This window comes from Tachyglossus aculeatus, chromosome 2 (genome assembly GCF_015852505.1).
Source record: "Tachyglossus aculeatus isolate mTacAcu1 chromosome 2, mTacAcu1.pri, whole genome shotgun sequence".
Lineage (NCBI taxonomy): Eukaryota > Metazoa > Chordata > Mammalia > Monotremata > Tachyglossidae > Tachyglossus > Tachyglossus aculeatus.
Window position 1 is genome coordinate 94,873,862 of NC_052067.1, and position 27,075 is coordinate 94,900,936.

At 42.8% G+C, this 27,075-nt stretch overlaps 1 protein-coding gene and 1 non-coding gene across 2 annotated transcripts in view; both read right to left on the bottom strand.

Moving 5' to 3' along the window:
- Positions 1-8,522: 8,522 nt before the first annotated feature.
- The window catches only part of CLVS2 (clavesin 2), a 76,175-nt gene continuing 57,622 nt past the window's right edge, over positions 8,523-27,075 (bottom strand). Inside the window, exons 3-5 of the mRNA XM_038742652.1 lie at positions 20,603-20,713; positions 18,730-18,950; positions 8,523-11,275 (exon numbers count right to left, since the gene is read on the bottom strand). Of these exons, the coding sequence (XP_038598580.1) occupies positions 11,188-11,275; positions 18,730-18,950; positions 20,603-20,713 (420 nt within the window). The 3' untranslated portion in view covers positions 8,523-11,187. The remainder of the gene's footprint in view (positions 11,276-18,729; positions 18,951-20,602; positions 20,714-27,075) is intronic.
- LOC119925041 lies at positions 24,310-24,447 on the bottom strand. The gene has a single exon (XR_005449713.1). It is a non-coding gene; the product is annotated as a small nucleolar RNA SNORA7 (small nucleolar RNA).

Here is a 27,075-nt window from a genome sequence, read left to right on the forward strand (position 1 = left end):
AGGATTCTATGGGCTAACAGGATCCAGTCTGTGTATCTTTTCAACTCTATCAGTCAACCAAGCGATGGTATTTATTGAGTACTCACTACGTGAAGAGCACTGTACTAAGAAAACCAATAAACACCTTATGCTTCCAAAATCCTGGTTTCCAACAGGCCTGAGGGGGAAGTGTGGTGGTATTAATTCCTTCTCTACACTCCACTACCTAGGAGTTGTCTTTATGTGTCTCTTCGCCAGATTACCCTTCCTTGGAAGATGGCATGGGCTTTCATTCATTCATTCATTCAATCATATTTATTGAGCACTTACTGTGTGCAGAGCACTGTACTAAGCACTTGGGAAGTACAAGTTGGCAACATATAGAGACAGTCCCTACCCAACAGTGGGCTTTCAACTTCCTGTGATTCTTTATCATCTGGGAGAAGTTCCCAACAAACGTAATTCCCACATCTCTGTGCCCACTGTGTCTCCTGGATTAAGGTCTGCCCTTCGGATCCTTCCAAATTTCCCCCCAAAATAGTCCTATAGGTGTATGAAGATGTTAGGAATTGCAGTGAATTTGAATGCCATTCCCAATATCCCGTCTCACCCTGTACCACTCTGGCCTTGTGTGAGGAAGAGACTCTCCCTCAAAGGCAAAGCCGGACATGAAATTTTTAATCACTAGAATAGAATCTCTTTAATCACTAGAATCACTAGAATCACTAGAAAACCATGGGTGATGCTATTATGGGTCCCATGCATGACCCAACCAGTACAGGGTTCTGCCTCCTAGAAGTGGCAGCAAAGGAACCTTGGAGGAATTAGGTGATAGTGACCCTCCTCGTCAAGAATAAGGCCTGTTTTCAGAGAAAGAGAGCTGCAAACAAATCCCAAAAAGTAAGATAGCTCAAGAGTATACCTAGGGTCTAGATTTACAGTCTCCCATGAACTCCAAGGAGCTTATATGGGATTCACCAAGAGAAGAGAAGCAGCCAGAGAAGCAGTGTGGCTCAGTGAGAAGAACATGGGTTTAGGAGTCAGAGTCATGGGTTCTAATCCCGGCTCCACCACTTGTCAACTGTGTGGTTTGGGCAAGTCACTTCACTTCTCTGTGCCTCAGTAACCTCATCTGTAAAATGGGGATTAAAATTGTGAGCCTCACATGGGACAACCTGACTACCTTGTACCCCCCCAGTGCTTAGAACAGTGCTTGGCACATAGTAAGTGCTCAACAAATGTCATCATTATTATTATTATTATTAACCAGAAAGCCTCTTTCAGCTTCCAACAAATCTGTGAGGATTTTGATATTATATTAGCTAAATCAATCAATCAATTAATCACTGATATTTATCAAGAGCTTACTACGTGCAGGCACTGTACTAAGCACTTGGGAGAGAACAATATAACAGAATCAGCAGACATGAGAACCATGAATCCGTAGAGTCCTTTGCTCTAAAGAACTCAAAGTTATTTACGATCATTATCAAATGCTAATGCATCATTAGCAAAGGGTGGATGGCTCCAATTTTGGAAGGGGACATTAAGTCAGAGATACTTGAACAGCCATTGGAACTATCAAGAGACAGACCCCATTCTATGACTGTCACCTTCTGGTTAGTATATAGTCTATTTTGGTCTTGACCACATATCACATTGCTACCACATTCTGTCTCACACTATCTCAAAGGATGAACTGGTTCTTGATTTGTTTTTCTATGCCCACCACACCTATAGGCCATGCTGAACATCAGAGGGCAAGACTGAATCAGAAACAACGGAGTTGTGAACATAGACCCCTAGAATCGAAGCTGTACGCACCTTAACACAGCTATTCTGGGTACGACACACGATGAGAATGAGCGACAGCAGTTTATACAACAACTTCTCTATGGAGATGCCTGTTTACTTGTTTTAATATCTGTCTCCCCCCACCTCTAGACTATAAGCTTGGTGTGGGCAGGAATTGTCTCTCTTTATTGCTGTATTGTACTTTCCAAGTGCTTAGTACAGTGTTCTGCACACAGTAAGTGCTCAGTAAATACAAATGAATGAATGAATGAGAAACCAATAGCAGAGAGGGTGGAGAAAATATATGCAGGACACAGTAAAACAAATCTTAGTCAATGCTGCATCCCAGGTGAAAATGGGAGTCAGAGGTTGTGGGTTCTAATCCCAGTTCCACCATTTGTCTGCTGTGTGACTTTGGGCAAATCACTTAACTCCTCTGTGCCTCACTTACAATGGAAATTAAGGCTGTGAGCCCCACGTAGGACAATCTGATTACCTTGTGTCTACCCAAGTGCTTAGAATAGTGTTTGGCACATAGTGCTTAACAAATACCATTATTATTAGTAGTAGTATCTGTCTCCCCCTTCTAGACTGTGAGCCCACTGTTGGGTAGGGACTGTCTCTATATGTTGCCAGCTTGTATTTCCCAAGCGCTTAGTACAGTGCTCTGCACACAGTAAGCACTCAATAAATACGATTGATTGATTGATAGTATCAAGAAAGTAGCTCTCTTCAAGCAAAAGCTTATAAAAAAAACAAGAAGCAAGGGGGCTAAAAAGTGCTTAATACAATGTCCAGTGTTTAGTACAATGTCTGGCATGTAGTAAGTATTTAACATATACCATTTAAAGAGAGAGAGAGAGAGAGAGAGACGGAGAGAGACAGAGAGAGACAGAGTGAAGAGAGAGAAAACAAAAACAGGAGCTGCAAATAATAAGCATGACAGCATGAGACAACCATTTTGTGTGCCCAGTATAGCTGGAACTATGGATCCCACATTGACCTCTTCTGCCTCACACACACTGATAGGTGAATTTTACCATCATTCATTCAATCGTATTTATTGAGCACTTACTGTGTGCAGAGCACTGTACTAAGCACTTAGTTTTGTCATCTTTGAATATGAAGCACAGCTATACATAAATATATTGTCTCTCACTGGACTTCTACTTCAGACTGTTTGTTTTCTTGCCAATTAATTTGTTTTCCAGTTCATGTTTCCTAACTGCTCATCTTTCAGCCAATGACTTTGTTTTTGGGTTCATATGTCAAGGTGGAGGGATTAAATATGAAGTATTTGTCATTTGCTGGAACTCAGCTTTGGTGGGGGTAAAGTTTTTTGGTTTTGGTTTTTAAATAGTATTTGTTAAGCATTCATTATGCATCAAGCACTGTTCTATGCGCTGGGTTAGATACAAATCAATCAGGTTGGACACAGTCCACATGGGATTCACAGTCTAAATAAGAGGTAATACTTCCTTGGGGTGCCTATTTGGTGTACAGCCAATTGTCTTATAATGCGAGGGTTACATTCTTACCAAAACTTGGACTAAGGAAAATCAATCAATTATATTTTCTGAGCGCTCACTGTGCACAGAGCGCAGTATTAAGTGCTTGGGAGAGTACAAGAAAAGAGTCAGTAGACACGTTGCCTGCCCACAAGGAGCTTACAGTCTAGAGGGGGAAAATTAGCATGCGCACAAGCTATTTCTTCTGACATGGTGGCACGCTCTATCCATGCAAGCTCACATATCTTCTTTAATTTCATAATAACATTCTCAGCAAAACACTTACCTAAAACACACATTATGTCAGAGTTGAGTGCCTACGGACATGCAACAGTACCTAAAGTTCCCAGAGTCTATGCCAGCTAATCTAATTCTGGACTTCGAGTCATCTCCTATACTTCAGAGCGCAACAGCGAGAGCGATAGTGTGTAGAAATTTTCTAATCTGAACAGTACAAAGAGGTACCTTCCTGATTCTATCTCAAAGCAGAAACACAATTCTAAAAAGTCCTGTAACCTGATATATGCCATTCCATTTTCATTTAATCCACCTCGCAGTGCTTTTCAGACACATCCATTCCTCTTTGTTCATGTCATATCTCCAGACACCCTTTGGGATGAGATTGTTGCACGTTAATGTAAATCTACCACTGAAGATTTCAAAGAACATTCCCCATACACAAAAAAGACTTTTTTCACCCCAGAAAATAACATCCAGGTGCAAACTGCATCAGCAGATTCACAAGAATCATAAGACTTAAAGCAACATGTGATGAGTGCTATCGGGAACCAACATCTGACTACCAAATCAGCAGTTAAACTTGGCTTATCACAAAAAGACAGGATGAACAAACCATTTAATGGGATTTGTATATTTTCTTCCTTATCCCAGTCTCAGTTGGAAAAAGCCTGGTTAGAATTTCAGAATATGAAGTAAGTACTGCAACAAAAAAACAAACTCTCCAGTATTTAATGAAAAACCCAGGGTCTTAAACAGCGACTGTAACAACACTGAGCAGGTGTACTTTTTCTGACAGGAATTTTACTGTGGAAAATTAAATTTTTAAAAATAATCCTCTTAATTTGTACGGTACGTTCACTTCATTTCCTCCACATCAATAACCTTGTTTTAGCCTAACAACGTTCTTGTGACACCTCACAAGAGGAGGTAGGCAGCATTATCCTCCTATCACAGGGCCAGAGGCGGGTCAATGAATTGCCTGAGGTCACTGAACAGGCTGGTATCAGCGATAAAACTAGAAATGACTTCTCAAACCAGTTTTATCTTCCCAGTTTTTAACCCAAATCTGTGTGGGGCAAATCTAGGCATTAGTTCAATAAAGTAGTGGAGTCCACTGTTTGCAGGAAGACCTCAGGTCTCCGGCCCCACCTTATAGACGGCCCCAAGAGGAACTTGGATTTCAGTATATCTGCCTGATTGTAAGTAACCTGTCTGGTTTTGCCACTCACCCCTCACCCCTTTCCCATCTCCGTCTTTTGCTGTCTCTCCCCAGACTCCCTCAGGATAGACCTTGGGGTACAGATGGACTAGTGGATGAATAGTCAGGGGTCTTGTTTCTAGCCTCTCAGCTTGGAAGAGTCTTCACTGGGCCCAATTTCTGCTCTATCTCCCAGTGTGAAAGCAATAGGGCTAAAGAGGGAGGAACCCGGTTTAGCCAAAACTGGCTTTCTCTTGTTTCCATAAATTATATACCCTCAGCAAGAAAGAGCAAAAAATCAGCCTTCCTGGGCAGCGTCTGTCAATCATCCAGACCCCAAGACCAATCAGGACATCCGTCCAAAGGTCATAGAGAAAAACATCCTCTCCGAAGGGACTCAGTAGAAAAGATTTCAGCCATTCTTGAACATAAAAAGGCACAAGTTGCCAAACTCCCTTCACGTAGTCGAAAACAAACTTACAAATATTGGAGCCCTTGAGGAACAGGCTGATTCTGCTTTTGCTTTTCGGTTGTTGTTCTTGGTTTTTTTTTCCCCTTTGCAGATTCAGACCACATATTTGTCAGAAAATAAATGGCAGTGATAGCCCACGGTGAGTCTGGAAGGTAATGAAGGAGCAGGTTCAGTTAAAAACAGTTTCTGTGAAATATGTTTATTTACATTGACTGAAAGGAGAGTGTAAACCTTATTCACAAAGGAAACAGCATTGGGATAGCTTGGGTTCTTACCAGGACTCCAAGATCAGGAACATGTAGATATTTCTAAAAGATACATGTACCATCTACTTTAAAATAATGGGCATACACCAATCAGACACTCACAAAGTGTCCCTTATATGAATTCAGAGCCCTTCCTTTGTATTCTTAAACTTGATGCTGCAAAACTGTGAAGGACATTCCCAAGTTAGCTATTGACAAGCTGCTATTAGACATGTTACAATGAAAGCACATTTTTCTAGAGTCTAATGCTTTAGAGCTTATAGGATACAATACCGATATCACGGAGTAAAACTATCACTTGCTTTCTTAATGATTTTTTTTCCCCACTTTACAACCAGGACCCAAGTTCTCATTCAGAGTTTGCAGTGAGAGATATTTGAGAGTCTTCCACCCCTTGTGGTTTCATCCTCCAGGCTCCTGCTCTGGTTCCAATACTCTGGAACACAACCTGAAAATGGAGTTAAAGGATCTGAGAGGAGGGTCCTCCATAGGAAATCCACAAATATTCATTAAGATAACACCTTCTTGTGTATTGAAAAACAAATCCCAAATTATCATAAATTGATAGGCACATAATGAGAAGCAAACCATACTATATGAAACAAACCAGACTAGTAGATTTTACAGGCAGCTTTTCTAGATGGATGTTATGCGATTGAATAACACATTAAAAAGCAAATTCTGCAAATGCTAAACTGTCCCTTAGGATGTTTGTGTTGAAGTCTGCAATATTTCTTTTAATTAGTAGGTATATCGTGCTCCTCAGAGTCTAAAACAACTCTCAATCCTCTATAATCCTGTACAGTCAGTTATGCTAGAACACGTGTCAGCATTACACGATGAGGATAGACTGCAATGGAAGAATCGGAGAAACTCTCTTTCCACATCTGGATATCGCAGGATCCACAGGTTGGAGGAATTAGATTCGGTGTAAGAACATTGTGCACGCTGTTGTGTGCACATTGGCGGTGTCATTCTGACTCAGCCTTACTCTACTGTACAATACTGTACTGTCCTTTGCCTGTGCTCTGTATTTCTGCCACTTTGTAGTATTTAATACAGTAAAATAACAATGAGTGACAAGGGCACAAAGCATTCTACTATGCTGAACACAATAATTTGAAAAATCAATCAATCAATCAATGGTATTTATTGAGCACTTACCATATGCAGAACTCTGTACTCAGTGCTTAGGAAAGTACAATAGAGTAGGCAGACACATTCCCTTCCCTCTAGAAGCTTAAGACCCTCTAAATCTATTAATTCCCACTGAATTAATGGTTTCAGTGACATAATTTTTCCATACCATGAGGCTCCTCAAAAATGCAATTACTCTCTTATAGCAGAATTAGCTATACACAGAACTTCCTGAATTGCATAACTGAAATGCAAAGCATCCCGTTATATAATTTAGGTGGTTGTATTTTTAGACCAGATAGCTCATGATTTTCAGAACCTTAAAATCGAATAATGATTTTTATCTATAATTAATTTAAAGGAAATTTTTCAAGGATCCCGCTTTACTCTGCAATCTTCATTTAAGGCCAGGAATTGGAATTTCGTATTCCAGTTTCACATTAAGGTAATTTTCAGGCCAATCGAACTGAACTTCTTGGCTTTTGACCAATTCTACAGTGAAACATTAATATTGGATTTGGAATAGTGAAGTGAAGACTACGGCATTTTTTCTCTTCTGTATTTCAACTGGTTTGATATTTCAGATGTGTATCAAAGAAATAGCAAACACATTTAAGAAAGAGAATAAAATAGAAGCCCAACCTCCTTTTTATGCTGTCATCTGAGTTACCTTTGGCCTTTTGTACAGAATATTTTTGAACAGAGCAGGAAATTGTATTTCAGTCTTAGTGAAAAATGTGTGCAAAGAATGCTAGCCTGGGTAGAAGTCCTCTGTTTTATTAAACAGTTGTTGCTGGGAAATGCTGGAGGAGGAACAATCGGAAGAGGAGGAGGAGAAGGGGCCAAGGGAGGAGGAGGGGAAGGAAGAACAGAAGGATAAATTTGCTTCAGATTTAAATTCTATACCAATCCAATGAAGCTCTTTAAAGTCCGTTAGACTTGCATGGAAAGGCCACTTAATAAAGTTCAGTTTGGTACTGCTCTTGAAATGAAGAAAAGAGATTTGAATTGGATGAGCAATTTGCTATTTAGATTTAGAGGGGGAATGTATGAATACATATCAGTAATGATTAAATTGGAAATTAGTCTGCACTTTAGACCCTTGTTCCAAAAAACCAAGAGAAGGATTCCAACACTGAGTCAGTTAGCCATAAAGATAAACATTGTTTTCTCAACCAAAAAGCTTATTCAAGATTGATAAGTTGATTAGTTGAGTTGATAGAGTAAAACCAGATAAATTAATTTCAGAAGGCAATCCTGAGTAGTTCATCAACTAGCTTCTTGAATATTTGAAACAATATTCAAGTTTTAATACTTTCTTCCAATGGTTGGTTGCTTTACAGCTTTGTTTTGTTGTCTGTCTCCCCCTTCTAGACTATGAGTCAGTTGTTGGGTAGGGGCTGTCTCTGTCTGTTGCCTAACTGTACTTTCCAAGTGTTTAGTAAAGTGCTTGGCACACAGTAAGCGCTCAATAAATATGATTGAATGAATGAAGTAGAACCTGTAGTCATTCATTCATTCACTCAATCGTATTTATTAAGCGCTTACTGTGTGCAGAGCACTGTACTAAGCGCTTGGGAAGTACAAGTTGGCAACATATAAAGATGGTCCCTAGATATTGGGGTAGATGACAGATAATCAGGTTCTGTTTGAGGGTCAGTCTTAAGTAGGAGGGAGAACATGCAATGAATCTGACCCTATTAAAATAGAAACATTGTGGCTCAATGGAAAGAGCCCAGGCTTTGGAGTCAGAGGTCATGGGTTCAAATCCCCACTCTACCAATTGTCGGCTGGGTGACTTTGGGCAAGTCACTTCACTTCTCTGGGCCTCAGTTCCCTCATCTGTAAAATAGGGGTGAAGACTGTGAGCCCCCCGTGGGACAACCAGACCACCTTGCATCCTCTCCAGCACCTAGAACAGTGCCTGACACATAGTAAGCGCTCAATGAATGCCATCATGATAATTATTATTATTATTATTATGGAATACCCATTTGGAAGCCATGGGGTGAGGCAGTGTCATCCTTTTAGGTGGGATTATGAGGGATCCAAAGCCCTAAAGGATACATCATAGTTTTACATTGTGTTCAGGGATCCCAAAGAGGAAGATTCAAATTCAATCATTAAAACTGGTAGTTTGCTCCTTTAACCCAAAATCATTTAAAGCTTAACAATGTTTGAGGGGAGCATGAGAACAGATTCTCTTTTTTTTCTGTCAGACAGGTTGGCATTTTTGGAGAGTTTTCAATTCATACAGTTTGCACTTTCACAAGAGAATTCTGAATAGTAACCAAGACTTTTGAGTTTCTTCAAACAGTATCAACTTGTCTGTCTCCCCCTTCTAGACTGTGAGCCTGCTGTTGGGTAGGGACCATCTCTATATGTTGCCGACTTGTACTTCCCAAGTCCAAGTCTCTGTGTGCTCTGCACACAGTAAGCACTCAATAAATATAATTTAATGAATGAACCTGATTTACCCAAATAGATTCCAAAAAATATAAGCATGTGTCGAGGCACTACGTTCTCAAAATGTAACACATAATGGTTTAATGACAGGGCTCAGGACTCCTGACTTGCTTGCTCTGGTCAGAGGGTCTAAGGTGTAAATTCTTACCAGCCTCACCACATGCCCCCTGCAGATTCACTGTGGCTGTTGGAGGGAGGTAGCCTAAAAAATACCAGTCATGTCTTTAGCGCTCTCGGTCCCCAAGGCTATCATGAGATCCACCTTTCTTTCTCCCTCCCTTTACAATACACAGAATGTTGGGGGCTGGAGGGAGTTGGATTTTTTGTTTGTTTTTTCCTCCACATCACCACTTCATCTGAAGAATAGCTTTGTTTTAAAATTTGGTATTTGGAACATATGAGTTCACATTTGGGAGCTGAACTGCTGAAAGAACACCCGGCACTTCCTCATTACCTCCTCCCCCTGACCCCAGCCTACGGCTCAGGCTCGTCACAATCGAGGGCATATAATTAATGGCATGTATTTGGTGCTTACTGTATGCAGAGCACTGTTCTAAGTGCTTGGGAGAGTACAATAGAGTCAGTAGACACATTCCCCTGCCCACAAGGAGCTTACAATCAGAGACCAGCATTCGGCCTATACAGAACACACATTCATATAAAGGAGAGTGATTTTGCCCCTTAGGCTCCTCTCCACAGGGAGGCAAGCCCAGCTCACTGTGTCTCTCCACTCTAGGCAGAATGGGGAAAATCAATAAATCATATTTATTGAGCTCTCACTGGATGCAAAGCACTGTCCTAAGCACTTGGGAGAGCACAATATGACAAAGTTGATATGCTTGTTCCCTGCCCACAGTGGGTTTAGAGGAAATCTGTGTTCACTTTCATCTGAAGTGTTTGGAAACTAATCTTTACCCCCCCACTTCAGAATTTCCCTTTCCTGACAGAGACCAGTCTCTGTTTTCAGTCCCTCTCCCCATCTCCTGAGATAAGACAGGAGTGTTTAGCCAATATGGTGCACATTAGAAGCTACTTTACCACAAAAATTAGAATGTCTCTAAGCAGGTTTGCCAAGATGTTGTTTCCTTTCCCCTTGCTTCCAATAACTCTTAAAGTGTAAATCTATGGGTAATGCTCTAAGTTTCAGTCATGTCTCATTTAAGAATCGATCACATCTCTAAGCACATTGAGTAAGTGTGACTGTTCTTATAAACCCTAGATGAATAGACTTCACCTCATGGGTTTATCTGAATGCTGTAAAATATCTATATATTTTTTATCACCCCAGGCAAGGGATTCAAAAAGCACCCTTCAGTGTCCAGTGGCAAATCTTGTCTTGTCGTCGAGAAGCTTTTCTGAGATTTCTCTCTCCCAGTACAATCATTCAAGAAGGAGTTCCTGAAAGAAGCCAAGAGGGAATGTGACCTCAGCCCAAATTTTCCTGACGGTAGAGTTGAGAGCGGCTTAACTGCTTCTGAACACCCCATCTTCTTTGTGAGGAATTCTCACTTCCTAGAGCTGAAAGAATCCAACAATAGAAAACAGTTCGGGAGCTCAGATCCTGGATCCCCTAATTTTCCATCCCTCTGCGTGCACGTCTCTCCTCCCTGGGGGCCCTAGGGCTCCAAATTACCCATGAAATGAAATTCCCTGAACAGGAAATGTATTTGTCATTGCAACGGTGTGCCAGCCCTTACATTCTCTTCTTCCCTTCAAAAGTACGTCAACACCGCCAGGGAGTCTGAGAGGATGAAGAGGAAGCCATGTGGGTTCAGAGAAAACATGACCACATTGAATCCGATTGGATTTTCTTGCTACTGCGCGGTGGCCCCTGAAAAAGACACACAGTTCCCTTCTCCCTAGGCTACAATGCTACCAAGGCATACAAACATGAAGTGGAGATTATATTCTATTTACAAACAAGTTGGCACTTTCAGAATAGATTATCAATTTTTTTTTTCCTGTTTCTCAGGGCACCCATACGTCAACCAGACCTGGTCCAGCCCGCTGCCTTGAGACATGATGTTCCGTGAAGGTGAATAAATAGGATTCCAGCCTATGCATGCTCTCCCCGTGTCTCGGTGACTGTCCAAAGCAGGTGCCTTCCCTTTCTGGTGCCGAGGGCTATTAGTCCAGAGAAAGCAGGGGCTGCAGGTTCTCTTCTTCATGTTTATCCATGTGTTTGAGCATCCCGGGATCTACTACCGACTGAGACCTGCCAAGGGAGAAAAAAGATACCTTTGCTTTGGTTCATAAGAATAATAATCGTGGTATTCGTTAAGAGTTTACTATATGCCAAGCACTGTTCTAAGAGCTGGGGTAAATACAAGTTAATCAGGTGGGAAACAGTCTCTGTCCCACACTAGGCTCACATTCTTAATCCTCGTTTTTTACAGATGAAGTAATTGAGGCCCAGAGACGTTAAGTGACTTGTAACTGACAGGTGGGACACAGTCTCTGTCCCACACTAGGCTCACATTCTTAATCCTCATTTTTTACAGATGAAGTAATTGAGGCCCAGAGAAGTTAAGTGACTTGTAACTGATGAGGTAATATTACACAGCAGCTGAGTGGTGGAGTCAAGATTAGAACCAATGACCTCCTGACTCCCAGACTGGCGCTCTATCTACTAATAATAATAATAAATGATGGTATTTGTTAAGCGCTTACTATGTGCAAAGCACTGTTCTCAGCCCTGGGGAGGTTACAAGGTGATCAAGTTGTCCCACTGGGGGCTCACAGTCTTAATCCCCATTTTACAGATGAGGTAACTGAGGCACAGAGAAGTTAAGTGACTTGCCCAAAGTCACACAGCTGACAACTGGTGGAGCTGGGAGTTGAACCCATGAGCTCTGACTCCAAAGCCCGTGTTCTTTCCACTGAGCCACGCTGCTTTTCTACACCATGCTGCTTCTCTGCCATGTTCCGACATCAAAAAAAAAAACCCAATATCACATTCTGGATGTTGAACAAAAGTTCTACTTCCTGGTAAATTAAAAACAATTTAACAAATAAGGAGTCCTTTGCTGTCAGTTGCCCCACGTGATCAGGACAGAAATTGCGGGAGCCCTGACAGATCATCTCCACCCCCAACCCCCCCACCTCCCTACCCCTTCTGTCCCCCATGGCAGGTGGGAATTAGACTTCAGTTCATCAGCAGGAACAACATGAAATCAGGGTGGAGGAAAGCCAATTAAACATACTACTGTTGTAGCAGAAAACCGCTTGCTCTTCAGCTGTGGGATTAAGGAAAAACAGCTGCCCTTTGAAAATCCTCATCCATAATGAGTTCTGCTCCCTGCTGCTACTATTCCAGCCAATTGGCCGTGGCTACTGAAATATGCTTCTTAGCAGACATCATTAACTCCCTAAAGAAAACCGATAAGATGAAATACTAGCATAAGGGCTAAACGAAAAAAGAAAAGCAGGCAACAGACCCAATTATTAAGTGAAATCAAAGCAAAAACGCGACTAGATTTTTCCCACGTGTTAACAGGATTCTTTCATTTCCAGACATGTAGGAGTATATCTACAATGGGAAAGGGGGCGCAGGGTGGAGTGGACGTCCTCAAATTGGCCCCTTTCATCATTTCTTTTCTCTAAGAAACCAGGCACGGGTTGCTAGGCTGGTGGCTATATTGGTAGGAGAAGGAAGCAGCTGGGAATCGCTCCTCATCCTGGCATCATCATCATAATAATAGTAATAATAATAGCTGTGTTATTCATTAAGCACTCACTATGTGTCAGGCACTGTACTAAGCTCTGGGTTGGATACAAGCAAATTGGGTTGGACACAGCCCCTGTCCCACATGGGGCTCACAGTCTTCGTCCCCATTTTACAGATGAGGTAACTGAGGCACAGAGAAGTGAACTGACTTGCCCAAGGCCACACACCAGACAAGTGGCAGAGCTGGAATTAGAACCCCTGACCTTCTAACTACCAGGCCTGTGCTCTAACCACTAAGCTATACCAAGTTCCCCGCATCAGGGACCTTGCGCAAAGACGTGATGGTGACCCAAGCCAAACCAGCCCATAAAACGCAAGGCACAAGCCCACTGAAGGACCTGCTGCAAAGCCCATGACACTCTCCCTTCATCATAACTAGATCAGAGAAGCAGTGTGGCTCAGTGGAAAGAGCACGGATTTGGGAGTCAGAGGTCATGGATTCTAATCCCAGCTCCGCCACGTGTCTGCTGTGTGACCTTGGGCAAGTCACTTCAATTCTCTGAGCCTCAGTTACCTCATCTGCAAAACGAGGATGAAGACTGTAAGCCCCACGTGAGAAGCAGCATGGCTCAGTGGAAAGAGCGCGGGCTTGGGAGTCACAGGTCATGGGTTCGAATCCCACCTCCCCCACATGTCTGCTGTGTGACCTTGGGCAAGTCACTTCAATTTTCTGTGCCTCAGTTCCCTCATCTGTAAAATGGGGATTAAGACTGTGAGCCCCACATGGGACAACCTCATCTCCTTGTATTCCCCCCAGCACTTAGAACAGTGCTTTGCACATAGTAAACACTTAACAAATAACAACAATAACAAAAAATAACGTGATCACCTTGTATTCCCCCGCCAGCGCTTAGAACCGTGCTTTGCACATAGTAAGTGCTTAACAAATGCCATTATTATTATCAGGACTTCAGTTTTACACATTTATATGGTCACCATAAGTGCATTTGGGAAGCATTAAAACAATGATCTGCAGATTGGTGGAAGGGTGAGTTTCTGAGGATTTGGGGATGGGGAGGCAAGGACACAAGAATAGATGATATGAGCAATGGTATTGCTGGGTCAGCTCTATGATTCAGTCAATCAATCGATCAATCAACTGTACTTATGAGGTCTTTTATGATATTTGCTAAAGGTTACTGTGTGTCAGGCACTTTTCTAAGCACTGTGGTAGTTACAGGTTGGAAACAGTCCCTGTCCCACATGGGGATCATGGTCTTAGTAAGGAGGGAGATCAGTTATTCCTTCATTCATTTATTCAATCGAATTTACTGAGCGCTTACTGTGTGCAGAGCACATTCCCTATTTTACAGTTGAGGAAACCGAAGCACAGGGAAGTCAAGTGACTTGCCCTAGGTCACACAGCAAGCAAGTGGCAGAGCTGGGATTAGAACCCAAGTCCTCTGGCTCCTAGGCCGGCTTACTTATTGAGTGCTTTCAGTTTGCAGAGCATTCATTCATTTAATCATTCAATTGTATTCATTGAGGGCTTACTGTGTGCAGAACACTGAACTAAGCACTTGGGAAAGTACAATGCAACAATAAAGCAACATTCCCTACCCACAGTGAGCTTACAGTCTAGAAGGGGGTAGACAGACTTCAATACAAATAAATAAAATTGCAGATATGTATGGGAAGATCAGAGGGAGGAAGTCAGGGTGGTGCAGAAGGGAGTGGGAGATGAGGAAAAGTGGGGCTTAATCTGGGAAGACCTCATGGAGAGTACTGTACTAAGTGCCTGGGAGAATTAGTAGGCATGTTCTCTGCCCACAGGGAACTTAAAGTCTGCAGCATCTAGCCTTGGGCTCTGTCTCCTATGGTGACACCAAAATGTTCAGAGAACCCATATGATGGCAACCTTCCTATCCACCCAACCTCATGGCTAGAGATGTACCATCTAATGATGATAACTCCTCTCTCCCTCCCTACCTAGCCCTCCAGTGAGTCACCAAGGATTGAAAGATTGCTCCTCCATGGATCAATCCAAACCCCTCTGGAATTGAGGGATATTTATGGCCAACCAGCTTCATGGAAGAATGAATTCCACAATCCTAACCATCGCCCTCCCCACTCCAAGGGATCCACACAGTGGATGAAGAAGTGCTTCCTTCCAATAGTTTCAAACCTACTACCCACAATGTGTCTATTTATTGTTTTATTGCATGCTCCCAAATGCTTAGTACAGTGCTCTGCCCACAATAAATGCTTAATTTAATAATAATTTTGGTATTTGTTAAGCACTTACTATATGCCAAGCACTGTTCTAAGTGCTGGGGGAGATAGAAGGTAATCAGGTTGCCCCACATGGGGCTCACATCTTAACCCCCATTTTACAGATGAGGTAACTGAGGCACAGAGAAGTTAAATGACTTACCCAAAGTCACACAGCTGATAAGTGGCAGAGCTGGAATTCGAACCCACGACCTCTGACTCCCAAGCCCCTGCTCTTTCCACTGAGCCACACTGCCTAATAAAACCAATTGAACGAATGAATGAACACAATTCAGCAGGGTCTAGTGGAAAGGGCTGGGGTTTGGGGGCCAGAAAACTTCAGTTCTATGCCCAGCTCTACCACTGGCCTGTTGTATGACCTCAGGAAAATCACTATACCGCTTGGGGACTCAAGTTTCTTTATCTGGTCATTTGCGATAATGATGCCTTCTACTGTATACCTCACAGGGCTATTGTGAGGGCAAAAGTGAAATAAGTGAGGGGAAAGCACTGTGGGAAAATGAAAGCACTCTGCAAATCAAGTCATATTTAATATTTCAAAAATGCAATGATGATTCAATTTTGTGATTGCTCTATCCATCCCCATAATGGTTCTGTAAACTTCAATTCTGTCCCTGATTAGCCTGTGTCTTTCCAACTGGAAATTTCAGGTTTGAGCCCGCTGTGGGCAGGGATTGTCTCTGTTGCTGAATTGTACTTCCCAAGTGCTTAGTACAGTGCTCTGCACACTGTAAATGCTCAATAAATATGATTGAATGAATGAATTCTCTTTAAACCAGGGCTCTGTGTAGGTCTGGTGAGAAGCAGGGACAAGTGGATAACATTGTCCATGTCACGAAGTATTCAGGGATGGGTGAGCAATGAACGTGTCTATTGTTATATGGCACTCTCCCAAGTGCTTAGTACAGTGCTCCGCACACAGTGAGTGCTCAATAAATGTGATTGAATGAATGGGCTTCAATAACTCATTCTCTCCCCTTAAATAGAAGGTGATTGGAGGCAAACTCTTTTCACTGGAGAAAGTGAGGACTGAGAACATGTACAAGAGCAGAATGGAAAGAAGCTGCCTGGTAGCAAGAGGCTTGTTAGAATTAAAGTCTCTGACTTACCCCGGGGAACAAACCTCCTCATTGGCTCATTGCCTGCTTGTTCATTTTGTAAATGAATAAATCTGGCAATTTTTAATGAATCTGAAAATGCAGTTGATTTCAAGGCAATTGGTGCTCTTTTCTTAGCCTGCCCTGAATAAATCTCTTAGCCTGATTCAGAGATATTCTGGTTCCTCAGCTACTATGAGCACATATATGCATATGGATATGGATACATTTATACATATGTATATATCTGTAATTTATTTATTTATCTATTTATTTATTTATATCAATGACTGTCGTCATCCCCCCTCTAAACTGTGAGCTTGTTGTGGGCAGGGAATGTGTCTGTTTGTTGTTATACTTGTACTCTTCCAAGTGCTTAGTACAGTGCTCTGCACATAGTAAGGGCTCAATAAATCCAGTTGAATGAATGAATGAATGAACACGAGGCAGCAGGATCTAGTGGAAAGGGAGTGGGGTTGGGAGCCAGAAAACCTCAGTTCTTGTTCCAGTTCTAATGCTGGCCCGTTGCATGACCTCAGGAAAGTCACTATACCTCTTGGGGCCTCGGGTTTCCTTAGCTGGTCATCTGGGATAATGATGCCCTCCTCTTTCTTCCTCACAGGGCTATTGTGAGGGAAAAAGTAAGATAAGTGAGGGGAAAGCACTTCGTGAAAATGAAAGCACTCTGCAAAATCAAGGCATGTTTAATATTTGAAAAACACAGTGATGACCACGTGAAGCTGCATGGAGTGGTGGATAGAGCCCTGGCATTGGAGTCAGAAGGTCATGGGTTCTAGTTCCAGCTGTGGGTAAATCACTTCACTTCTCTGTGCCTCAGTTACCTCATCTGTAAAATGGGGATTGAGACCTTGAGTCCCAAATGGGACAGGACCTGTGTCCGATCCAATTTGCTTGTATCTAGTACAGCACTTAGTACCATAATTATTATTAATTATTATTATGGGGCTATTAAGGTGCCCCCTGAAGGACTTGAGGCATGCCCAAATAATCTCCTGAATGTGACCTGGACTACTCTCCATTTTCTGGGTGGTCCATTGTACATGGGCACTATTGGAAAACATTTCAATGAAAACCCTGGGCCTTCTCTCATTCTAAGGATCCAAACTCACCTGAAACCAAAAGAAGGAATCAGACCTGAAATACATGTTCCCTGGTTTGACCTATATGGCTGCACATAAGCCCTAAACTCTGAGCCCTGAGGAATGTGAAACCCTGGTCCTTTAGCTACTACTGATTTTGTCTTAATTGCATTTCTCTGTCAGTGCTGTGTTTTAATGTTTCATCATCCATTAAGCATCTTTCTCAAGCCCCTTCTCCCCATTTTTAGATTGTGAGCCCCCCAAGGGGCAGGGATCATGTCTAATTTCCTCCTGTGTAATCTCTCCCAGACTTGAGTACAGTATTCTGCTCACAGCAAATGCTTAATAAATACTATTCCTACTTCTCCCAAACCCATCCACGAGAGTCTACCCAGATATGCCCCACTGTCAGACACCAACCAGGTCAAACTCTGGACTGTGTATTTTAAAATTTCCAATGCCTTGATGAACTGGAAAGTTCACGTGGAAAAGTATCAATTTGAGAGGGCGATAAACCTACTTTCTCGCTGTAAAACCAGCCAAGAGGGCATCCGTCACCAGATTCCTCCAAGCATCCTGTTGACAGAACAGGACACCGAGATGGAAGAACTGGGGAATCTGATAATGGCTATTCACCACCCTAGTTCCACTTGGGATCTTTTGGAACCTCTCCAGTCTCTTTGACTGGACAATAATTTATAGCCAGAATAGTGAAATTAAGGAAGCAGCTTGGCCTAGTGGAAAGAGCCCGGTCCTGTGATTCAGAAAGACTTGGGTTCTAATGCCAGCTCCGCCGCCTGTCTGCTATGTGGCCTCAGACAAGTCCCATCACTTTTCTGTGCCTCAGTTCCCCTATCTGTAAAATGAGGATTAAGACTATGCACCTCATGTAGGACATAGTCTGTGTCCAACTCGATTTGTTTGTATCTACGCCAGTGCTTAATAATATGATGATGATGATGGTGATGATGGTGTTTGATAAGCACTTACTATCTGCCAGGCACTGTTCTAAGTGCTGGGATAGTACAGTGCCTGGCATATAGTAAGCACTTAACAAATACCAGGAGAAAAATGTCTATGTGAATTTGCAATAAGAAGCGAAGAGGAGGTACACAGATAGGATCTTGGGGATGAGACAGTTGGGTTAGACTGTGAATGAGGCAGAACTGGGAAAGTGAGGAGACGGATGAGAGGGAAAGAGGGTGGATGGGACACAGAGGAAAGATAACTCTAAAAAAAAGGATTGGCTGGGCAATGATGACGTTGTTTGCCTGTGACCTTGGGCACTTCACTTCAATTCTCTGTGCCTCATTTACCTCATATGTAAAATGGGGATTAAGACCATGAGCCCCTTATGGGACAGGTTCTGTTTCCAAACTGACAACCTTTTATCTACCCCAGCACTTAGTACAGTGCCTAAAACATAGTAAGCACTTAATAAATGTCATAAAAATGAAAAATGTTTAGTTGGGAATTGGGAGACCAAGAGGACTGTCTGGGGCCTCCAACCTACCGCTTCATGGACTTGGGAGACAGTTCTTTCTCGACCTCTTTCACTGGCATGCTATAGGGGTCCACATTGTATTCGCTGTCATCGTCGTACTCGTGGTCCAGTAGCGTCCGGGCCCAGGTGCCCATGTCATAGGGTGGCAGCATCCCGCCGAACTCCGAGGGCAGGATCTCGGGGTGGATCAGCTGGTGCAGGCTGTTCAGGTTGTTGCCGTGCAAGAATATCTATGGGAAACCGCAAATAATCATCCCCAAGAGAAGTTGAATTCCCTCAGCTGAGAAGAAACCTTTGAGCCCCGTGGGCTTGTCAAACCTTCAGCAGGCTCTAACAAAGCCCTGAAGCAGCAGTGAGAATAATCAATCAATCAATCAATCATTTTTATTGAGCACTTACTGTGTGCAGAGCACTATACTGAGTGATTGGGAGAGGAGAGTTGGTGGAAACATGCCTTTCTCAAGTCCCTTCTCCCCACTTTCAGATTGTGAGTCCCCCAAGGGACAGGGATCATGTCTAATAATACCTGTATATATGTATATATGTTTGTACATATTTATTACTCTATTTATTTATTTCACTTGTACATATCTATTCTATTTATTTTATTTTGTTAATATGTTTGGTTTTGTTCTCTGTCTCCCCCTTCTAGACTATGAGCCCACTGTTGGGTAGGGACTGTCTCTATATGTTGCCAACTTGTAATTCCCAAGTGCTTAGTACAGTGCTCTGCACACAGTAAGCGCTCAATAAATACGATTGATTGATTGATTAATTTCCACCTGTGTTATCTCTCCTAGAGTTTAGTACAGTGTTCTTGCTATTCGTTTGCTGTTTGAGATTCTGCCCCTTGTTTCAGGGCGGATGACTGAAATGCATTTGAAATTACTTTGCGGGGCTCTGTAATGATGAAATAGGGCTTCAGGGATTTCAGCAAGCAGCGTGGCTCAGCGGAAAGAGCCCGGGCTTGGGAGTCAGAGGTCATGGGTTCTAATCCCGGCTCCGCCACCTGTCTGCTGTGTGACCTTGGGCAAGTCATTTTACTTCTCTGAGCCTCAGTTCCCTCATCTGTAAAATGGGGATTAAGACTGTGAGCCCCACGTGGGACAACCTGATCACCTTGCATCTCCCCAGCGCTTAGAACAGTGCTTTGCACATAGCAAGTGCTTAACAAATGCCATTATTATTATTATTAAGCAGCAACAGAAACAGATGAGGAGAGGAACTGTTATTGCTATTTCCACAGTTTGAACCCTCTACTGGAAGCATTGTAAGAGTGTTGCTTCCCTCCCTCTGCCTCCATGAGGTGGATTTGAGCGGCATTGGGGGGAAAGGATGTGAAGTGAGACAAGCGACTTCAGATGACGACCAGGGTACGATTCCTTAACGAAGTTAAAGTCCCCAGAAAATCTAGAGGCTTTCAGCCTTTTAGACCAGCAAAGACATAGGCGAGCTCAAGCCCAGCCACTGTGCAGATTTCCCACAATGCGTCTCCCTAACTGGCAAGCAACCAGATCAAAAACTCCTACCTCATGTTCTATCTTCATCTCATTTTAATTTCAATGCGCCGAGAGCCAAAATAAATCTTCCCACATGAGAAAAATACCCTTTTCAAGGGGATCTTAAACTGAAGTTTCTAATTCAAAATCCATGTGCCTTTTCCTTACATTTAGAAAATAGACTAGCTACCTTGACACATGGCTTTCACATGCAAATTCTGCATCATTAATATGTGGGCATATAGCCAGTGATGAGTGTTTAAACAAACACCAAATGGAATACATAAACACAGAAGGCTTTCTTTGTGGTGACCCATATCTGCGCACTACCTTCACACCATAAAATGAGCAGCTATAACCAAAAACAAAACTAAAAAAAGTACCCTTTTCCGAGTCTTCTCCTTTAAGAAAGGTCGTATCACCGTGTAGAGAGCATGGATGTACCAGGGCTGGTTGACGAAATGAATTCCTCCAAATCGAGCAGGAAAGCTGTCCTATATTTACATATAAAACAAATCCCATAAGACATTAGATAGAGATCCATAAGAAGGCATACATTAGCTTGGCTTCTTATGTTTACTCCGTTGTCCTTCAAAAAGGATGCAGATGTTGGGCTTATAGGGAGGACTTTCAATGAAGCAACAGCTGGGTCTCTCAAGCTCTTATCTGAGAAGTCATCAAAAATAATAATAATAATTGTGGTATTTGTTAAGCATTTGCTATGTGCCAGGCACTGTACTATGCATTGGTGTAGATACAATGTAAATGGGTTGGACACAGTCCCTGTCCCACATGGGCTCACAGTTTTAATCCCCATTTTACAGATGAGGTAAATGAGGTCCAGAAAGTGAAGTGACTTGCCCAAGGTCACCCAGCAGACAAATGGCAGAGCTCAGATTAGAACTCATGACCTTCTGATTCCCAGGCCTGTGCCCATTCCATTATACTATGCTGTTTCTCTTGCTAAGCTGCTTCTCTTCTCTTGTTGTATCTGTTAAGTGCTTACTATGTGCCAGACACCATACTAAGCGCTGGGGTAGATACAATGTAAATAGGTTGAACACCGTCCCTGTCCCACATGGGACTCACAGTCTTAATCCCCATTTTACAGGTGAGGTCACTGAGGCCCAGAGAGGTGAAGTGACTTGTCCAAGGTCACCCAGCAGACAGGTGGTGGAGTCGGAATTAGAACCCAGGCCCTTCTGACTCCTAGGCCCATTTTTCTATCCACTAGGCCACACAAGGATGTGGTAACTCAAATATTCCAATAAACCAATAGTTTTCTGGGTCCTTGGATATGCTTTGCCTAGGAGTTGCCCTGCTCCAGTTTTATTTTTCCTTTTGAATACTACTTCATGCATTCATGCATCCCTAAAAGGGGGTGATGACAATTTCTTAACATTATAAAGATTCCCTTCAGTCCATCGTGAAAATGGTCACTTTTGAATTTTAACTTCAAGATAGTCTGAGTGGGAATTGGAAAATACAGATTTTAGGATGGAAGTATCATTACTCAGTATGCCATAAAATAATAATGAGTAATCATACTTTCATCCTAAAATCTGTATTTTCACATTTCCGACCCAGACTATCTTGGAGTTAAAATTCAAAACTTTTATGCATCAGGCACTGTTCTAAGCAGTGAGGTTGATGCAAGCTGATCAGGCCAAACACAGTCCCTGTCCCCAGTGGGGCTCACAGTCCAAGTAGGAGAGGAACAGGTTTTGAGTCCCCATTTTACAGATGAGGAAACTGAAGCATGGAGAAGTTAAACGAATTGCCCAAGGTCACACAGCAGGCAAATGGCATAGCCAGGATTAAAACCCAGGTCCTCTGATTCCCAGGCCATTGCTCTTTCCACTATTATTTTATGGAGTCTCTTAAGCCCTTCCTAAGTGCCAGGCACTGTACTAAGCACTTGGGTAGATACAAGCTAATCAACTTACAGTTCATGTCCCACATGGGGGTCACAATCTTAATCCCCGTTTTACAAATGAGGAAACTGAGGTACAGAGAAGTGAAGTGACTTGCCCAAGGTCACACAGCAGACGAGAGGTGGGCCCAGGATTAGAACCCAGGTCTTTCTGACTCCAAAGCCCAGGCTCTATCCACAAGGCAACACTGCTCTTCTATTCTGACTGTTCTATTTCAGAGAAGATTTATGTGGAAAGCAAGGGTGCACATTCAATCTCTACTCACCACCCAGGGTCTAGGCAACCTTGTCCCCTGGTGAGTTACCAGCTCATCTTTCTTTGGGTCTAGTCTCTTTATCATCAACACCAACCTTGTACATATTTACTTGTACATATTTACTATCCTATTTATTTTGTTAATGATGTGCATGCAGCTTTAATTCTATTTGTTCTGACGATTTTGACAGCTGCCTACATGTTTTGTTTTGTTGTCTGTCTCCCCCTTCTAGACTGTGAGCCCATTGTTGGGTAGGGACCATCTCTGTATGTTGCCGACTTGTACTTCCCAAGCGCTTAGTACAGTGCTCTGCACACAGTAAGTGCTCAATAAATATAATTGAATGAATGAATGAATGAATCAGTATTGATTAAGCTCCTCCTGGGCACAAAGTACTGCCCTGGTTGCTCCCGTGTGCAGAGGGCTACATATAGTAACTACTGTTTGATGAGCACTGTACTGAGCACCTGCTATTTGCGGAATGCTATACTAGTCACCTACTTTGGGTCTAGAGCACTGAACAAGGCATTTGGGAGTGTACCATGAAGTAAGACACAGTCCCTGCCCTTGAGCTTACAGTCTAATAATAATAATAATAATAATAATAATGGTATTTGTTAAGCGCTTACTATGTGCCAGGTAATAGTACTAAGCACTGGGGTCGATACAAGCAAATCAGGTTGAACACGGCCCAGATAGGCAGATGTATATCATATACCTGCATTGGGAGCAGAAGGAAAAACACAGAAGTGACTGTTAAAAATGAAATCAAGCCCAAAACTAGCAGATATGTAGAATAGATAAACTGATTTATACATAAGTGCTAAGGGTGGGTGACAATAACAATGATGATGGTATTTGTTAAGTGCTTCTTATGTGTCAAGCACTGTTCTAAATGCTGGGGTAGATACAAGCTAATCAGGTTGCCCACAGTCCCTTGCCCCACATGGGGCTCACAGCCTTAATCCCCATTTTTACAGCTGATGAAACTGAGGCCCAGAGAAATAAAGTGACTTGCCCAAGGTCACACAGCAGACAAGTGGTGGAGCCAAGATTAAAACCCAATTCCTTCTGATTTCCAGGCCCATGCTTTATCCACTAGGCCGTAAGGATTGATTGGAGAATGTGTCACTCTTTTTTTTCTGATATCTGTTAAGCACTTCCTATGTGCCAGACACGATACTAACTGCTGGGATAGATACAAGCTAATCAGGTAGGACATAGGCCATGTACCCCATGGACCTCACAGTCTTAATCCCCATTTTACAATTGCACTAACAGAGATCCAGAAAGCCATAAACCCAACTCTTCCAAGACACTTTCCTCAACTAAACCTTCGTTTCCTTTTCCCCCACTCCCTCTTGGGTCAGAGAAACAGTGTGGCTTAGTGGATAGAGCATGGGCCTGCGAGACCGAAGCACCGGGATTCTAATCCTGTCTCCGCCACATGTCTGCTGTGTGACCTTGGGCATTTCACTTAACTTCTCTGGACCTCAGTTGCCTCATCTGTGAAATGGGGATTAAGAGTGTGAGCCCCATGTGGGACAGTCCAACCTGATTAACTTGTATCTACCCCAGTGCTTGGCAGATAGTAAGCACTTAACAAGTACCTTTGCACTTGAATTTGCACCCTTTATTCACCCCTGACTCAGCCCTACAGAATTTATGTATGTTGTCTAATCTTATGCTGTCAAATCATCTCCAACCCATAGCGACACCATTAACACATCTCTCCCAAAACACCCCACCTCCATCTGCCATCGTTCTCGTAGTGCATCCAAAGAGTTTTCTTGGTAAATAAATGGAAGTGGTTTATCATTGCCTCCTTCCACACAGTGAACTTGAGTCTCCACTCTCAACTCTCTCCCATGCCACTGATGCCCAGTACGGGTGAGTTTTGATTTGTAGCAGATTGCTTACCACTCGCTAGCCACTGCCCAAGCTAGGAATGGAATGGGTAGGCCTCTGCTTGACTTTCCCTCCCATAGCCAAGACTGGTAGAGTACCGGGAACTCTCCAAGTGCCATTCTGAGAGGGGGACTTGTGTACATATCTGTAATATATTTATTTGTATTAATGTCTATATTCTGCTGTAGACTGCAAGCCTTCTGTGAGCAGGGAACATGTCTACCAACTCTTTTATATTGTGCTCTCCCAAGTATTTAACACAGTGCTCTGCACACAGCGATTAGATTAGGATCAGAACCCAAGTCTCCCTACTACCAAGGCTGTGCTCTCTCCACTAGACCACACTGGTCTTCACTTTTGTCACTCTTCATGACATTTTTTAGAGTGATGGGTACACGTGATTTCTCCCGCTTTCAGCATGGAAAATACTATTCTATTTATTTTGTCAGTGATGTGCATCTAGATTTACCTCTATTTATTCTGATGACTTGACACCTGACCACATGTTTTGTTTTGTTGTCTGTCTCCCCCTTCTAGACTGTGAGCCCCTTGTTTGGTAGGGACGGTCTCGATATGTTGCCAACTTGTACTTCCCAAGCGCTTAGTACAGTGCTCTGCACACAGTAAGTGCTCAATAAATACGATTGAATGAATGAAAAGGAAATCCTGCTCCCTGAAAAAGTGGTTATCTTACTCTTAGAGCTTGTTGTGGGCAGGAAATGTGTCTGATATTATACTGTACTCTCCCAAGTGCTTCTTACAGTGTTTTTCACAGTAAAAGCTCTATAAATATGATGATGATTATTATTATAGGACTCTTAATCTAGTGGATAGAGTACAAGCCTGGGAGTCAGAAAGTCAGGGGTTCTAATCCCGGCTCTGCCACTAGTCTGCTGTGTGACCTTAGGCAAGTCACTTGAGGTCTCTGTGCCTCAGTTGCCTCATCTGTAAGATGAGACTGTGAGCCCCACTTGGAACAGGGACTGTGTCCAACCCGATTTGCGTGTATCCATCCCAGAACTTTGTACAGTGTCTGGCACATAGTAAGAGCTTAACAAATACCACAATTATTATTATTAATCATTCTCTCTCTTCAAGAAAGCTGTGTCCCCTGCTTTTATCTCTCTCTCTCTCTCTCTCTCTCTCTCTGTGTGTGTCTCTCTCTGTCTCTCTCTCTATGTCTCTCTCTGTCTCTCTCCTCCCTAGACTTCAAGAAGCAGCATGGCTCAGGGGAAAGAGCCCGGAGTTGGGAGTCAGAAGTCATGGGTTCTAATCCCGGCTCTGTCCCTTGTCAGCTGTGTGACTTTGGGCAAGTCTCTTAACCTCTCTGTGGCTCAGATCCCTTAACTGTAAAATGGGAATTAAGGCTGTGAGCCCCGTGTGGGACAACCTGATAACCTTGTATCTACCCCAGCGCTTAGAACAATGCTTGGGATATAGTAAGCACTTAACAAATACCATCATTATTATTATTATTTGGGGAACAGCTTTCAAATTCTAATGACTGTCCCCTTGGCCTTTGAAATTCACATTTCAGCTCCATCCTTATAGTTCCTAAGGCAGACTTTTCACTCACTCACTCAATCGTATTTTTTGAGCACTTACTATGTGCAGAGCACTGTATTAAGCACTTGGAAAGTACAATTAGGCAACAGAGAGAGAGAATCCCTACTCAACAATGGGCTCACAGTCTAGAAGGGGAAGCATCCAGAGTCAGGAAGGCTTTCATTTGACTACCAATCAATGGTATTGATTGTCTTCTTCGAAAGGATGTTCACAGCCAACTTCCCCACTAGAGCAGTACTATTATTTTGGCAAATCAATCCATGGCATTTATTGACCACTTATGTGTGAAACACTGAGTACAACAGAGTTAGCAGACACGTTCCCTGATCACAGTGAGCTTACTGTCTAGAGGGGGAGATGGATATTAAGAGAAATAACTCACAATGTCTAATTCCCTTATGAAAAGGAAGTTTTACCATTCCCTTTAGTCTGTAAACTCATTGTGTGCAGAAAGCATGTCTACCAACTTTACCAACTCTGTTATATTGTACTCTCCCAAGCACTTAGCCCAGTGTTCTGCACACAGTAAGTGCTCAATAAATACTATTGATGATGATGGTGGGTGTATATCAGTCACCACAAGCAAAATCAGGAAACCCAAGCCAAGCTTCCCCAGGCCAGACATTAATCAGGACCCAGAGGGACTAAGGGTCAACATTAGCTTTTCTGTTTATTTGTATTTATGGTACTTGTTAAGTACTTATGATGTGCCAGGTACTGGACTAAACTGGGAGTTAGATACAAACTAATCACTATGAACACAGTCTGTGTTCCACATGGGGCTCACAGTGTTAATCCCCATTTTACAGATGAGGTAACTGAGGCACAGAGAAGTGAAATGACTCGTCCAAGGTCACACTGCAGACAAGTGGCAGAGCCAGGATTAGAACCCAGGTCCTTCTGACTCCCGGGCCCCCGCTCTATCCACTAGGCAATGCTGCTTCTTGTTGACAGTCAAATGGCAGCTAGAGACATTTTCTGTCAGCCATCAAGATGGAGTATGGCAAACGAACAACATCAAGATGGATTAAATAATAATAACAATGTGCCAAACACTGTACTAAGCACTAGGTTAGATACAAAATAATCAGGTCAGCTGTACTCCCTGTCCCACATGGGGATCACATTCTGAGTAGAAGGGAGAAGTATTTAACCTATGTTTCAAAGATGAAGGGGATGAGATGCAGAGAAG